Source organism: Gekko japonicus, unplaced genomic scaffold (genome assembly GCF_001447785.1).
Source record: "Gekko japonicus isolate JY-2015 unplaced genomic scaffold, Gekko_japonicus_V1.1 scaffold57, whole genome shotgun sequence".
NCBI classification, from domain to species: Eukaryota; Metazoa; Chordata; class Lepidosauria; order Squamata; family Gekkonidae; genus Gekko; species Gekko japonicus.
The window spans coordinates 1,232,207-1,246,900 of NW_015160208.1; the positions used below are offsets into that span (position 1 = coordinate 1,232,207).

The window sequence follows — 14,694 nt, forward strand, 5'->3', positions numbered from 1 at the left end:
AGTATCTTCTCAATCGCCTTCAGAACAACTCATGCCATGTCAAGTTGAAGGTAAATGGTAGTTAGTGGCCGTGCTTAGAGTAAGCATCCATGATGAATCCTGAGACCAGACGAGGCCTTGCTAGTGGACTTTTGGACCTATGCTGGTAGTCACCACTGTGTTCCTCTGGCATTCTCAGGTACTCAAGATCTTGCTGTACATGTGCACCTACGGCTCCTCACACTTCCTTCTGCAACTCAAGCGGAATTCTTCTCTCATCCAAGAAGCCACAGGTATGTTAGACATGGTGGGGTGTCCACACTGATGAACAAGGACAATCAGGTTATATTCTTATCATGCTTTCTGGCGATAGTAATTACATAACATTTATTTTTTTAAAAAAATAATATTTTGAAACAAGTCGTTACAATCAACATGAGTGAGGCATATTAACGAACAAATGTCTTAGCATTAAAGATTACAGAGCGATGTCTCTTATAAGTTACCTACCGTTACATATTTTACATTAACAAAGTAACATATCAACTGACATTTATGCCAGCCGACACAATTGCAATGTTTGTTACAGGTGAGTTAAGACCTCCTTTAGGGCCTCCCTCCACACCAAGCCATATTATCTATATCCTCACCCTTTTCAATGGCAGTAAGCTGTACCAGAACATAATACTCCTTAACCTTGTCCAAAAAGGATCTTCTTGATGCTATTTTCTTTGTTTTCCACATCTTAGTTAACATCAGTCTAGCTGCTATTGTAATAGATAATGATATCACTTTAATTATTTTTCTAGATGGTGATTCCAAATTTTAATTAAAACAATGCAGGTGAAATTTTAATGATATGCTAACATTATAATCAGCATTCTCCAATATATAACTGACTGAACACATTTCCACCACATGTGGCAGAAGTTGGCATGAGATTCACCACAGTACCAGCAGCGGTGACTAACATAATTAAATATTTTAACTAACCTTGCAGGAGTGAGATTTCACTGATGTATCCTCTTCATAGCATTTCCTCTTAGGGTTAGACTAATTGAAAAGGATATATCAGTAGACATGGGGAATTTTCATACATGATTATGTAACATAGCCTAATGCCTGATTCCATTTTTTCATGTATCCTTGACTAGAACCCCAAGGAAATACACGCATCATGTTATAAATAATAGACAAAGAAGATTTAGCATTGGAAACAATAATTGTCTCAAAAGGAGTCAGTTTTCTACTAAAGCTCTCCTTTCCACATTCTTGCTGAAAGCAAACTCCTGATTTGCATATATTAAAAACCTGAAATATCTTCACTCCTCCTCCTAACCAAGGAGTTATTTTCAATGATCTGAATACCATTTTAGAGTGTTCAAAATGTTTTGTATATGTCATGCAGGGGAAGCCATGGAGACTGAAGGGGGTACATGCAAGTGTAGGAAACAGCAGCTTGCCAGGACTGTTCAGAAAACAGCATGTGGGGGAGGCTTAAGCCCGGTCTCCCTGTGCAGCAAAGTCCCAGTGGAAATTAGGCTTGCATGTGCCTGGGAATTAAGTTCCCAGCACAGAACTCAAAATGTACGTCTGATCGTGCAGACCCTGAGAAGTTTAAGTGTTTAGGCCCTCTGAAATGGGCTTCTGGACTGGTTATTCATCAAGGAATACTTACAGAAAATATTGTGATTATTTATTGTTCCTGCTTTTGAGACTTCTTAATATCAGAACCATTGTAAAGTGATACTTGGGCTGTTTTGTGTAGCTGCAAATGTATAAGGTTGGCTTCTGCTGTTGGAGTGCTTACTACTTTTAAGACAATATTAGGCAGCAGACCCCAGAGAGGCCACCCTTCTTTCATGAGTAGGACAACTAGGGATCATCCCCTAACCTGCTTCACCTTCCACCCCTCTCTGCTTTGCAGTGTTCTCAGGGCCTCCTGATCCTCTCCATGGCAACAGTTTGTATCAGAAGGTGCGGATGACTGCACAGGTGAGTGGCAGGTCCCAGTCCTCTGGGATTTGGACAGACTCCCCAAACCCACAGCCCAGAAGAGTTTACCACTTTGCAGTTTTTCTCCTTTCCCTTTTAGGACCTGGCAAGCACTCTATTTTCAGATGTCTTGTTGCCTCAGCCTGCCACTCAGCCACCAAAAGAGCTGCCTTCAACCGGTAAATACGACTGCTGAGGAGAACAGGGGTTCATTTGGGAACCAGACCGCATTTGAGCAGGGGAAATCTTGGATGCACTTGAACCTTTTCCAAGTAACAGTAACTTCGCCAAGATAGCACTAAGTTCTCTCCTTGTGTGGCCTATTATCCAAGGGATTCAGTTCTCTCTATTTTTCCTGTGTGTGAAACAGAAAAAAGTACACCCCTATTCCCTTACATTGCTTAAGGTAGCATGGAGGATACTGCTGCCCTTGAAGAGGGCCCTCTATCGAACAGTTCCTGCTCGGGAAGACAAAGAGGTTGTGTGCCGTGTCAGGCTCCCTCAGATTCCCCTTCTGTTGGAGCCCTCTTTTAAAATCCGTTTATTTACTGTGTAATCCTAAACAGAAGGAGCTGCGGTGGCTCAAGTGGTTAAGACGCTGAACTGCGGGCTGTGGAAGGTCGGTAGTTCAGCAGTTTGAGACCCGAGTGTGCCGCATGATGGAGTGAGCTCCCGTCTCTAGTTCCAGCTCCTGCCAACCTAGCAGTTCGAAAGCAAGAAATTGCAAGTAGATAAATAGGTACCACTTCGGTGGGAAGGTAACAGCGTTCCGTGCGCCTTGGTGTTTAGTCATGCTGGCCACATGACCACGGAAACGTCTTCGGACAGCGCTGGCTCTTCGGCTTTGAAACAGAGATGAGCACCGCAACCCTAGAGTCGGACTCGACCGGCTTTCGAGCAAGGGAACCTTTACCTTTACCTAATCCTAAGCAAAGTTCAATGAAGTCAATACGCATAGAAGGGTTTCACTGTTAGTCACAACCCAGTATCCTTTTCGGTAGGAGCCCCAGAAAACAACCTTCCATAAGAAGTTAGAAGGGGCCTCTCCTCTGGCTCAGTTTCACAACCAGTGTAAGGCTGTCTTCTTTAGACAGCACTTTGATTAAATGGTAGGGAGTTCTACTTATGGCGGTGTTAGGGCTTTCTGCTATCATCTGTATGAAGTTGTTATACTGGTTTGAATGTTTTTTGTCTGCTAGCCTGGGACTGGCTATGTAAGCTGCTTTGTTCATCATGAATGTTGAGAAAGATTGGGTTAAAAAATGTTATATATAAACATAAATAGTAGTATAAATACTATTGCTTATGTTCTCATACACAACATAACTAAATAGTAGTATAAATTCCAGCACATGTCTCTTTCAAGCATCCAGGGGGAAAGTGGTGACTATAGCTGTGTTTCATAGCCACTATTTAATTCCAGATACCAGAATGCCAGATCAGAAGGGACTGCAACAAGTTATTGGTACATCTATTTGCATGCAGCTCTTGAAGAAGTATAGTGGAGGTGACACTTAGTCTAGGCAACTGCCTGTGGGATGAGCCCAAAACCTGGAAACTACACATGGACAGTTCCTGTATAGATTTCCCCTCCCTCTCCCTCTTTACGTTTAGCGTAGGAGGTTTTCTTGCCCTGAGCTCTGGGTGTGGAGTGGGGGAAGACACATAAACCTCTCTCTTTTTAACAGAGCCACTTGACCACTTGGATAGCATGTGCACTCTTTATGTTAGAAACCAGTGTGTCACTTTGTGTTGGTGAGATAATGCAGAACTGCTGCACTGTCAGAATTTCCCCACCAGGTGGAGCATCAGTTGTCAGGTAGAACCAGACCAGACTTGAGCAGAGGTGTTTTCCACATGGGAAACAGTCACATGTAGTTTCCCTGTTGCTGCTATAACTGCCAGTGCAGTGACACTGCAATGGGGCTTTCACATTACAGATTTCCCAATATTTTCCCTGCCCCATTCCCCCAGCTGTGACCATTCTGCACCCCACACCACCAGGACTTTTCCAGGTTTTATTTTAAAATTGGTACCTAAATATTGTTATTACAACATGAAGTTCTAACAATATGCATACCATGTTCTCTGAATTCCCAGCTTTCATTTTTAAAAAGCCAGTACCTCCTTTAATTGCCAAGATATGCCTTTCCCCATGTATCTCTGCAACAAAAGAAGCTAGAGACTTTTTAAAAAGCTGAGAATTCAGAGTACCTGTTCCATATAATGATATTCAATTGCTCTAGTAAAAAGAAGTAACCACACACACACCCCAGTGGTTGTGGGAGGAAATGGCTGCCATCAGGAAAATGGACAATACGATTTTCCCAACCCAATAGCAGCCTTTTAGGCTTTGCTGCAATCTTTTCAAAACTTTGAAGCAAAGTAAATTTGAGGCAGCTCAGAAAAAAGATGGAGAAAATTGGGAAGTGTACAATACACCACAATGCTGCAGGGAAGCATAAAAGAAAACTACTTCCCAGCAGCACTGAACTGAGGCAAATAACCTGTGTAGAAATGGTCAGAGCCATGTGTCAGATTGGATTGAAACGGGATCAGAAATTATAAGCATGGCATGGGAGGACTGAGCTTGATCCCTCCCGCTGCCCATGTTTTCCCTGTTGGAGTTATGTGACAATAGGTTATTCAGTTGGAGATGAACAGCTTTCAGAGAGAAGAGCACATGTTACAGAAGAGTTTAGTGTCCCCCCCCCCCCATGCTGTGCTTTTAAGTTTCCCAGTAGTAGATCCCCCCACAGCTTTATTGGATTTGGCACAAACCAAGGTTGGATTGTGGTGAATCTCATCTAGTTTCAGCCTCAATGCTCTCTAAACTCTGCAGAAGGGATAGAAAATCTTCCTGCCTTAAGACTTAAGTTCCTCTCAAGTTGTTAGGCTAAAGGTCTTGCAAAGAAGCATACTCCTTATCAACCCAGAGCAGAAAGTGTGGTTACAGATGCAGGTAAGCTGTACCTAACAGCACCGTACTGGTCAATAACACCCCCCTTATGTTTATCTTCCTAGGAATGGGCTCCAGGCCCAGTCCACACAGCTGCCTCCAAGGCTTTGGTTTTGAAAGAACCAGCTCCGGTAAGTACTGGGTACATGGGTCAGAGTGATATCACTTTGGTTTCAGTGGGTTCGCCCTGGGCAAGGACGTGGTTCTCCCTACATACCAGCTTTCTGATGCTTGAACCCAATCTGCACCCAAAGCTTTGGTATTCGTCAGGTTCTTAATTTCTGCTCTAACGCTACAGGGTGATAACCTTTTAAGAGCTTCAAATCACAACCAAGCAGGGGTCGTTTGGTAGAAAAAGAGCTAGGGGAACTCATTAGCATAACTCATTAGCATATGCCACACCCCCTGCCATCACCGGAAGTGTGTCATAAGACCACACCCACCACTCATTTAGTCTTAGTCTTAAAAGTTAGTCTTAAAGGTGCTATTTGTTAGTCTTAAAGGTGCTATTTGAACTCTTGGACTATTTTGCAGCAACAGACTAACACAGCTACCTCAGGGAAGCTCCTGGATGGGGTTGGGAGTCCTTGCAGAGGCCACGTGGAGTGGCCTCGGCCAGGCAGAGGGGGAGGACACCAACTTACCCTCCTGCTTCTTCCTCCTTCTGCAACAGAATGAGGCTGGAAGCAGGGGGCTGCCGGAAGAAGGGGCGGGGCTTTGTTGTGTGCCCTGCCCCCTGCACCTCACCCGGGGGAACTGCGTTCCCCCGCGTTCCCCCCCCGAAATGACCTCTGCAACCAAGTAATGTTGCCACCTCTGGCTTGGGAGATTCATGGAGATTTGGGGGGCAATGCCTGGGGAAGGCAGAGTTTATGGAAGGGAAGGTGCTCAGCAGGGGTGTGGTGCTTCCAGAGATACCCATTTCTCCAGGGGAATGGATCTTGGTAGTCTGGAGATCAGTTGTAATTCTAGGAGAACTCCAGGCCTCCCCTGAAGGAGGATATGAGAATGATGGGACCACAGTGTCATACAGGAAAATTGTGAAAACACACCATGCCATGAAGGACCAAACTATGGATTATATACCCATGAATAATGTATTAAATGCTTATTGAAATAATCTCTATAAGGATCAATAAAATCTATATAGACTGAACATATATAGAAATTATACCATATTGCAATAAATATCCAAAATCTCAAAATGATTCAGTCATGAATTAGACTCCCACAATATGAGAAGTAGAAATATACAATCCATCAGTAACTCTACAATAACGGACCAAATACAACTTTAACAAGATTAAAATTGCTGAGTGACAAAAAGAGAATCAACTAACTCTCAGATCTCATCTTAGTCCTCCCAAATTCATAACCAAGGAGAATCCACTGGCTAGTCAATGTATTTTCACTTTTCCGGTGTAACAGGTAATCCGGTCGCTCCTGTTTCTCGTAAACTTCTTCAGAAGCCAAAAGCTGAATGTTAATTTTCCATAAGTTCACTCAACTCATGATGTCTGTTCTTCTTGTAATAGAGTCTTCAACATATGACAAACATTTACATGTAAATAAAAGGACAGCACAGTTGCAAGTGTGTATAATGAACTTAAGGTCCCTGCCCACATGCTGTATCTACTCACCATCCTTGCATAGAAATATCCTCAAGAATTCTCACAATCTGCACTACTGTGCCTGAATACTTTCTCTTGCAACTTGCCCTCCAAGGGTTCATGATGCCACCACACTTCAACCAATTTTTAAACATACTACCTTATCCTAATCACTTGCAGCTGTGCTTGTCCTTTACAATCATTAAAGGTATATGTACCCAAAAAATAATTCATGTCCGTTTACAAGAAAGCAGAAAATTCCATACTCTGACTCAAACCATGAGGCACGACTGTATTCAATTTAGAAATCCAATAAGTCTCTTTTTGTAACAAAATCTTGGTGACATCCTGTAGGTTGTAGCGATGTAGATGGAATTTAAAAATCACACAAAACCTAATATTATCAGGGGTATGTGATTTCTCTAAGAAATGGGAGACTAATGGGGCTTCAACCACTGCACTGTGTATCCTTGACCTGTGCTCCAGAATTCTTGTTTTAGTGGCACGAGTGCTAACTCTCACATATAAAAGATGCACGGACATTTAATAAGATATACCACTTTTTTAGTATTGCAATTCGAGAAGCGTGTAATTCTAATATTGCATAAAGGGTGTTGAAACTCTCCAATCCAGGGGTGTCAAACTCGTTATGAGGGCCAGATCTGACATAAATGAGACCTTGTTGGGCCGGGCCATGTGTGTTATAAAATGTAATGCCAGGTAGCGGAGATATAAACTTGATAAAGGATGCAAACACAAAGGGTTTTTTTTACTTAAAATAAAAACATGCTTAAAACATTAGCACTCTTGCAATATTTTGTTTATTTAACAGTGTCTGATAACTGACACTTCTTGCTCTGAATTATTGCATCAAAATGTCTGTGCTGTTGCAATCGTGAGCATGCTGTTCAGGGGTGTATCTGAGAGCTGCAAACCTATGATGACACAGCAGCAGCAGAATTGGAAGAAAAAGCAGAAGACAGCCAGTTCCACTGTGGGCCTGATAGAAGCCATCTGGGGGCCTGATCCGGCCCCCAGGCTGCATGTTTGACACCCCTGCTCTAATCTATGGGTATATAATACATGATTTGGTGCTTCACGGCATGGTGTGCTTTCACAATTCTCACCTGGAGGATGGCAACCATACAACAAAGCCACTTGGCAAATTCAAGCAAGAATGTAATCCAGGCTGAGAGCCAGTTTGGTGTAGTGGTTAGGAGTGCGGACTCTGATCTGGGAGAACCAGGTTAGATTCCCTGCTCTTCCACATGCAGCTGCTGGTGTGACCTTGGGTCAGTCATAAGTTCTTTCAGAGCTGTTCTCTCAAGGGCAGTTCTTGAGAGAGCTCTCTCAGCCCCACCTTCCTCACAGGGTGTCTGTTGTGGGGAAGGGAAGGGAAAAGGATTGTAAACCACTCTGAGACTCCTTCAGGTAGTGAAGGGCAGGGCATAAATCCAATCTCTTATCTTCTACAGAGGACGACAACTGAGACCTTGCAGCAAGGGAATACAGGAGTGTGGATGAAATCCTCTCTTGTGATAGAAAGACTCCAAAAGGGCTCCCTGAAGGTTCCATGGTTGTCCTGCTTTTGAAACTAGGGACTTTGGCAGCCAAATGTATCCTGATATCTGGGACAGCCTAGCCTAATGCCTTCTGAGCCTCTACAGTGAGGAAATCCCTGCAGTGACCTTGTTCTGTGTTCCCTAGACTGTGGGCCTGTTTCTTTCTTTGCTGCTGAGTTAACTGTGGTGTGATCATGTTCCAGGGAACTTGGGACTTTGCCGAGTCCATATACAGACAGGGTGCCATGCTCAGGACCTGGGTGAACAGCCTACCTCTGTTTCTCTTGCAGCATCCACAAGCAAAGTTCTACTGGCCACCATCCAGAAGGCGGCTGAGGTGGTTGCTAGTGCCATGCTCCCTGGTCATGAACTTGCCAGTCCCCAGGGTCGGGAGCTGAAGGAAGATGCATATGAGCCGGTCATAGCACCCTCTCCCAGCAAAAACTGTGTGGAACCTATAATGCTGCCTCCCATTGTAGCCCAGAACATGCGAGGTATGGAATTCTCTGTCCAGAACTTACAGCAAGATGAGTAGAAGCAGCCAGTTCAAAACTCTCATATAGCAACTCATGCCTCACTGCTGGCTGCTCTATTGGAGAAGTAAACATTGCTACTTCTGGGGTTAATGCTTACCTAGTTCAACTGCACATAGAAATATTCCAGAGGGAATCCTCCCTGTTGCTGCTGGGCATCTTAAAGACAGTTCTGTCAGCAGGGGGGATACATGTGAGAATGAGGAATGTCTGGTTGTGAAATGTAGGCTTTTTGATTCTACAACATGTTATTGATTTATTTATAGTAATTTCTGTCTCATAATCTCTGTCAAAGGTAATTGTGGCATTTTACAGTCAATTTAAAACAATAAGGACATATTAAAATGACATTTAAAACAATTGACATCTTGAGTAAACATTTAGTTGGTGCTGGTGTCTGTTCAATATCTGTGCAGCTGATTAAGGCGCCACTACAGAGAAGGCCGTGTCATATCCACCTTATTTCAGATTATGGTGGCACAGAGTAGGGCTGTTTCTTTCTTTTTTTAATGATTTTTTTATTGATTTTCAAAAAAAAAATGAAGAGTAGTCAACAATATTTTTGTACACATCAAAACATTGTAGAGGAAATAATACATTAATCATACCATCTCACCAATATATTAATATCCCCATAATATTACAGATCACATATTTCATACATTTCAATATGGCTCCCTTATTATATCAATCAATTTTTCAAACGTTTCAAACAGATAGTACTTATTTCCTTTAAGTATTATATTGTTTTCATTACTATGGAGCTGTGAATAATATATTCAATTTCGTTTCTCTTATAATCACTTTCAAGCCAAAAACAGTACGATTTCTTTAACAATTTAAGCAATATCTAAGTCTATAAGCTATAAATATATCCAAAAATACAATTTAATCAAAATACCCAAATTTAAATCAATTTTCAACCCTAATTAGCCCACTTGTACCTTTACTATTTCATAATTAACAATATCCCCATGAGAATCAAGCCCAATCATAATAAAGCCAAAACAAAAGTATAAATAGACAAACCAAAACACAAAAATATAAAATTTCTGTTAAGCCAAACTCAATATAATCCACTCTCTTTTTTATAAAACCCTTATCTACCAAAAAGAAAAAGAAATTTTGCTGTAACCCAATTACTCCCTTACTAATTCATTATTACCAATCACTACTAGCTCCACACATAATAGGGCAAAATACCAAAAACAAAAATAAAACAGACAACAACATTATAATCACAAATATCTTCTTTCAAAGTGCTACTTAAGACAACAACAGTATAAGAATTCTCATCCTTGACCATTTCCTTCTTAACAAAAAACCTTTATTAGTCAGCAAAGAAAAATATCATATACACACATAAAGTTCTTGTCTCACGTTTCCCCCCCATCTTTCTGTTGCCACCTTCTTCTTCTGGATATCTTCAATATGTCAACTGTCTTTGTATTCATGACTTCTTAGATCCCAACTTTCCCTTTCCTGTTTCCATAGGCAAGATGTCCATCTTTTATGCTTTTTAGAGTTCTTTCCAGAATCACTTTTCTTGTCTTTCGCCACCTTATTTTTCTTTTTCACTAAAAAAGTTAAAGAGAGTCCTTTTTTCACTTCTGTTTTTAGTTCAAATCCTGTTGGTTCTTTTACATGATGTCCTCTTATAAATTTCCATCTCCTGGTCCAAATTCTATATAATTGAAGATTGCTTGTCTGGTAGCTTCCTCTCCTGGCCGTAGTCCTGTTGTTTATCTGGCGCTTGAAAATATTGATTCGGATCCTTCTTATCTATGTTTTCCAAATCTACTTGCAAGTCCTGAGGCTCTTTAAACAAATTTTTACAAGCTGTTGTCACTGCTTCTTTAATTGTATCCATTAAGAATCTTTTAAATTGCTCATAAGTAAGTTCTCCTACTTGCATTTTCAAGTCAAGCTCTTCCTCTTCTTCTGTCATCGCCATTTTGTCTCTCCAGCACAAACAAACCACTACGCTTTTAAATATTATTCTCCGGAGATTCACCGCCATTGTTACTGCTTATTCAACAAATCAGGCTGTTTTGTACATTTTACTCTTGGCTCACAGATCCTTTCTTTATTACCCCCACTTCTCCATAATTCTCATTGCCCCCAGTTCTTCAATAGCCGCTTTCAGGACAGTTTTGGGGATAATTAAAGGGGGGTATTAACTCAACAATATAATGCTGTATGAAGATACGTGCAGGGAAGATTCTTGAAAACGATGTGTTGCTTACCATAAATGAAAATTAAAATAAAAATGGCTGGTCGCTGCTGCGGAAACATGGAGACCATGCCTTCTCCGGTCTTCGTTCCTGCTTCAGGGCGTAGCATCGAAATCCCCGCGATTGCCATCAGCGGGGGTGACAAGCCGAGCCCCCTGCCACTCCGCCTCCCTCCAGGAAGCGAAGCGGAACCCACCCGAACATCGGGGGGTCCCCAAAAGAACGAAGTGGAAGCGAGCGTCCTCAGAGCGCTCCGAGGCACGCCCGCTCACAGCGCCGTAGGGCTGTTTCTGATCACTGTAATTATCAGGCAGGTTCATATGGGAGTAGGCAGTCTTTTGGATACCCTGCTTCCAGACTGTATAGGGCTTTAAGGAATGTGGCAAGGGTGGCGGTCAGATGCCTTCTCTGAACTTGATCCTTCCTGCCTTGATGTTTGATGGGTTTTTGCTTTTCCTACATGTTTACCTTCTGGAATTCTCCCACAGTGAACCACCAGCCAGGGCAAGCAGGAGGGGGCTGGGAGGAGTTGGACAGTGGACAAAGCTCCCAGAATTCCTTGCAGGAAAACAATGAGCAGAGCAGGATGTCAGATTCCTATAGCAAATCAAGCAGTGACAATCATTCATATGCCTTGGAACCAGGGAATGTTGCTGAAAGGTGAGTGGAGCAGCGACAGCAAGAGAGTGGGGTTGGACAGACCTTCCCCCTGCAGGTGTAAAGCCAAAAATGTGTATGGTTGCCTTATGCACTGTCTCATCAACAAAGAACCTAATAATGGATTATTGGATGCTCTGCTGTATTTTCTTTGAGTTCCCCTACCCCTTCTTTCTTTTCAAAGCCAAACAGCTTTTGTGTGGAGGATATTCATTTGCGCTCTGCCTTGCAGCTTGAGCCTATCCAAGTTTACTTGGAAGGAAGTCTTTCTGAATTCAATGGGACTTATTCCCAAATAAGAGTGCATGGGACTGCAGCCTTAGGTTTAGAGTTTTGTAGATGCATCTAATGGTACTGTTTGTGGGGCTTTATATGTTCTTCACACACACACACAAAAAGATGGGAGGGGGTTTCTGCATCACCTTTCCCATCATCCTGCTTTTTCTAATCACGTGGAAAGACAAGGAATGTTGCTTGGCTCTGAAACCCTGCCCACAGTAGATGCTGCTCAGTGCACACCTCACCCTCCAGCTTTCGGGTGATCAGTAGCTCTACCACCCACAGATTTCCAAATCTGTCTGAGCAGGTGGGTGGTGGGGAAGATGCTGGGTCCCATGTCCAGGACCAAATTCCATGCTTGCACGGTGTGAGCCTGAAATACACACAGCTTTGTAATCTTACATTGAGTATATCTTCACTGCACTGTGCAGAAAGATCCCATTCCAGTGTACTTGGCAGCACCAGTGTGCATGTGTTAGGATGCTTCCATATGAGAAAATATAAGGGGGTAGGGAGAAGGGAGCACAGTCTTAGAAGCTTGCTTGTCCCTATTTCTTGCAGGATGGAAGCAGAAAACCTTGGTGATTGCCTGCAGGAAGTGAGCCTTGTCAGCAGCCTCACTCAGGGATCCAAAGTCTTTCTGACTCGTGAGGAGACCCAATACTTCCTCAAGGAGTAAGAGCACTCTTTGATCCTTGTCCCAGGGTACTGCTGCTCCCCACCCTTTCTATCTGCTGTGCATCACTTGAGGAGTGCCCGTACAGATATCCCAGGCCTGGCTGATCTATATATTCACTTTTATCCCACCATACTTCCAAAGAGCTCAGTGCAGTATGTAGGGATGGACATGAACCAGGAAAACCGACACAAACCAACATGAACTTTTAGGCACCAAATGAACTGGTTCGGTTCATGAGGTTTGAGACATGGTGGAATGGCCCCTTGGTGTGCTAGAGATACCAAACCTGCAGGGGATCTCCAGCTGAATCTCCTCTGTCTGCCCTCCAAGTTTGGTGAGGATTGGATTTACAAGGCCCAAGTTACAGCACCCCCAAAGAAGGTGCCCCCAGGAAAGTGCTTTCTGGGGAAATGACAGGCACAGCTTTAGGGGTGTATAGAATGGACCCTGTGCAAGCTAGAGACATCAAACTTGCAGTGTTCCTCCCCCGATACTTCTCAATGTGCCCCCCAAGTTATGTGCAGATTGGACATAGGGGATCCAAATTACGGCCTCCCAAAGAAGATGCCCCCAGGAAAGTGCTTTTGGTTGAAAAGTATATAGAATTGGACCCCCTGCAAGCTATGCATATGAAATGCACAGGAAACCTCACCCTGCTGCTTTGCTGCCCGCTTCTCTCCAGTCTCTCCCCCTTATTGCTTTAAACTTTGGTAAACATTTTGATTGAGCAGAGACAGTCTGTCTGAAAATGTGTCCATTCATAAACCGCCAGAACTGCCTGAAAGTTTGTGGAAAGTTTGTGTTGGTTGACCTGCCATGAACTTCAATTTGTGAAGTTCATGGCCAAAATTTGTCACGAACTTTAGTTCATGAGCTGGTTTGTGCCCATCCCTAGCAGTATGTATGCCTCTCCCCTCCTCCTTTTTATCCTCCTAACATCCCTGTGAGGTACATTAGGCTGAGAGGGAATGACAGACCTAAAGTCATAAAGTAAGCTTCCATGGCATATTTGTACTTGTATTAGACACTGCAAGATGCTGGCTGATTGAGTTGCTCTCCACTTATACAAAGACCTTCCAAAGGACTGTCTGTCTGTTGATGGTATTTTGAGCTGAAAGGCACACTTTGTCCCCGTTGCTTCTATGGGCATTGGGAAAGCAGGGAAAATCCAGGCTTAGTCTTGTCCTCGGGCCACTTACCTCAGTGCTGTCCTTCTTCACAGATGTGGGCGACTGAATTGTGAGGTGGTCGTGGCTATGATGATCCGAACTGAAAGACCCCAGTGAGTGCGTCCGCATGGTGAGGGAATACTTGAGTCTCCCAGGAAACATGCTGCTGATAGGCTCATTGTGCAAAAAGCAGCCTTTAGGGTTGGTTACTAGCACTGGCATCCCTTTCTCATCAAACCAGGGTGGGCATGGACTGAAGACAGTCAAGGGTTGGTGGCTTCCAGTTAACTATGAGGGCCTGAAATTAGTACCCCTCCCTTCCAGCTGCCCTAAACTGGACCCAGTGCATAAACCTTTTGCCTTCCTAATCTTGCATTTTCCCCCCACAGAGGGCCATGTGTGCCATCTATTCCCTCATGTGTTCTGACCTGTTCTCCCATGATCAGATATTTGCCATTACCCAACAGCACTTGCAAGATCTCAGTCAAGCGTGCCCTGGTCCTGTAGCCAACAAAGCAACAAAGGTAATTCCTGCTTCTGTGGTTTCTACCCTTCAGTTTCCTCACTTGCAAAAGGCAACTCCTCAGACCCCTGTCCTTTGTCATTACATGGGGTTTGCTGTCATCTCTTCACTACCATACGAAGCCTATGTGGTAGAAAGTGACATCTAGTTACATCTGACTTATGGTGAACTGGTAGGGTTTCCAAGGCAAGGTGGTTTGCAACTGCCTGCCTCTGGGTAACAGCCCTGGACTTTTTTGGTTGTCTCCCATCCAAGTTCTAACCATGGCTGACCCCGCTTAGCTTCTTAGATCTGATGAGATTAGGCAGGCCTGGGCCATCCAGGTCAGGGCTCCATCCCAGTATTCCCTTGTTGAAGTGGGAGCATTGCATGGCCCTACACATCTGTCAGGTTCCATAGAGCAGTTGCAGTCCACAACGATTCATAAGAATAGGTTGCTTTAATACAAGTCACTATTGATACACTTTCATGGTCATCGTCAGGAATGAAACTCAAAGCCAAGCATGTACAAATAT

At 43.4% G+C, this 14,694-nt stretch overlaps 1 protein-coding gene across 1 annotated transcript in view; it reads left to right on the forward strand.

The window, feature by feature from the left end:
* The window catches only part of ENTHD2 (ENTH domain containing 2), a 20,006-nt gene that overhangs the window by 3,130 nt on the left and 2,182 nt on the right, over positions 1 to 14,694 (forward strand). The window contains 10 exon segments of the mRNA XM_015408788.1: positions 179 to 272; positions 1,907 to 1,974; positions 2,075 to 2,153; positions 4,999 to 5,064; positions 8,396 to 8,599; positions 11,361 to 11,532; positions 12,370 to 12,483; positions 13,710 to 13,754; positions 13,756 to 13,786; positions 14,046 to 14,180. Coding sequence (XP_015264274.1) covers positions 179 to 272; positions 1,907 to 1,974; positions 2,075 to 2,153; positions 4,999 to 5,064; positions 8,396 to 8,599; positions 11,361 to 11,532; positions 12,370 to 12,483; positions 13,710 to 13,754; positions 13,756 to 13,786; positions 14,046 to 14,180 — 1,008 coding nt within the window.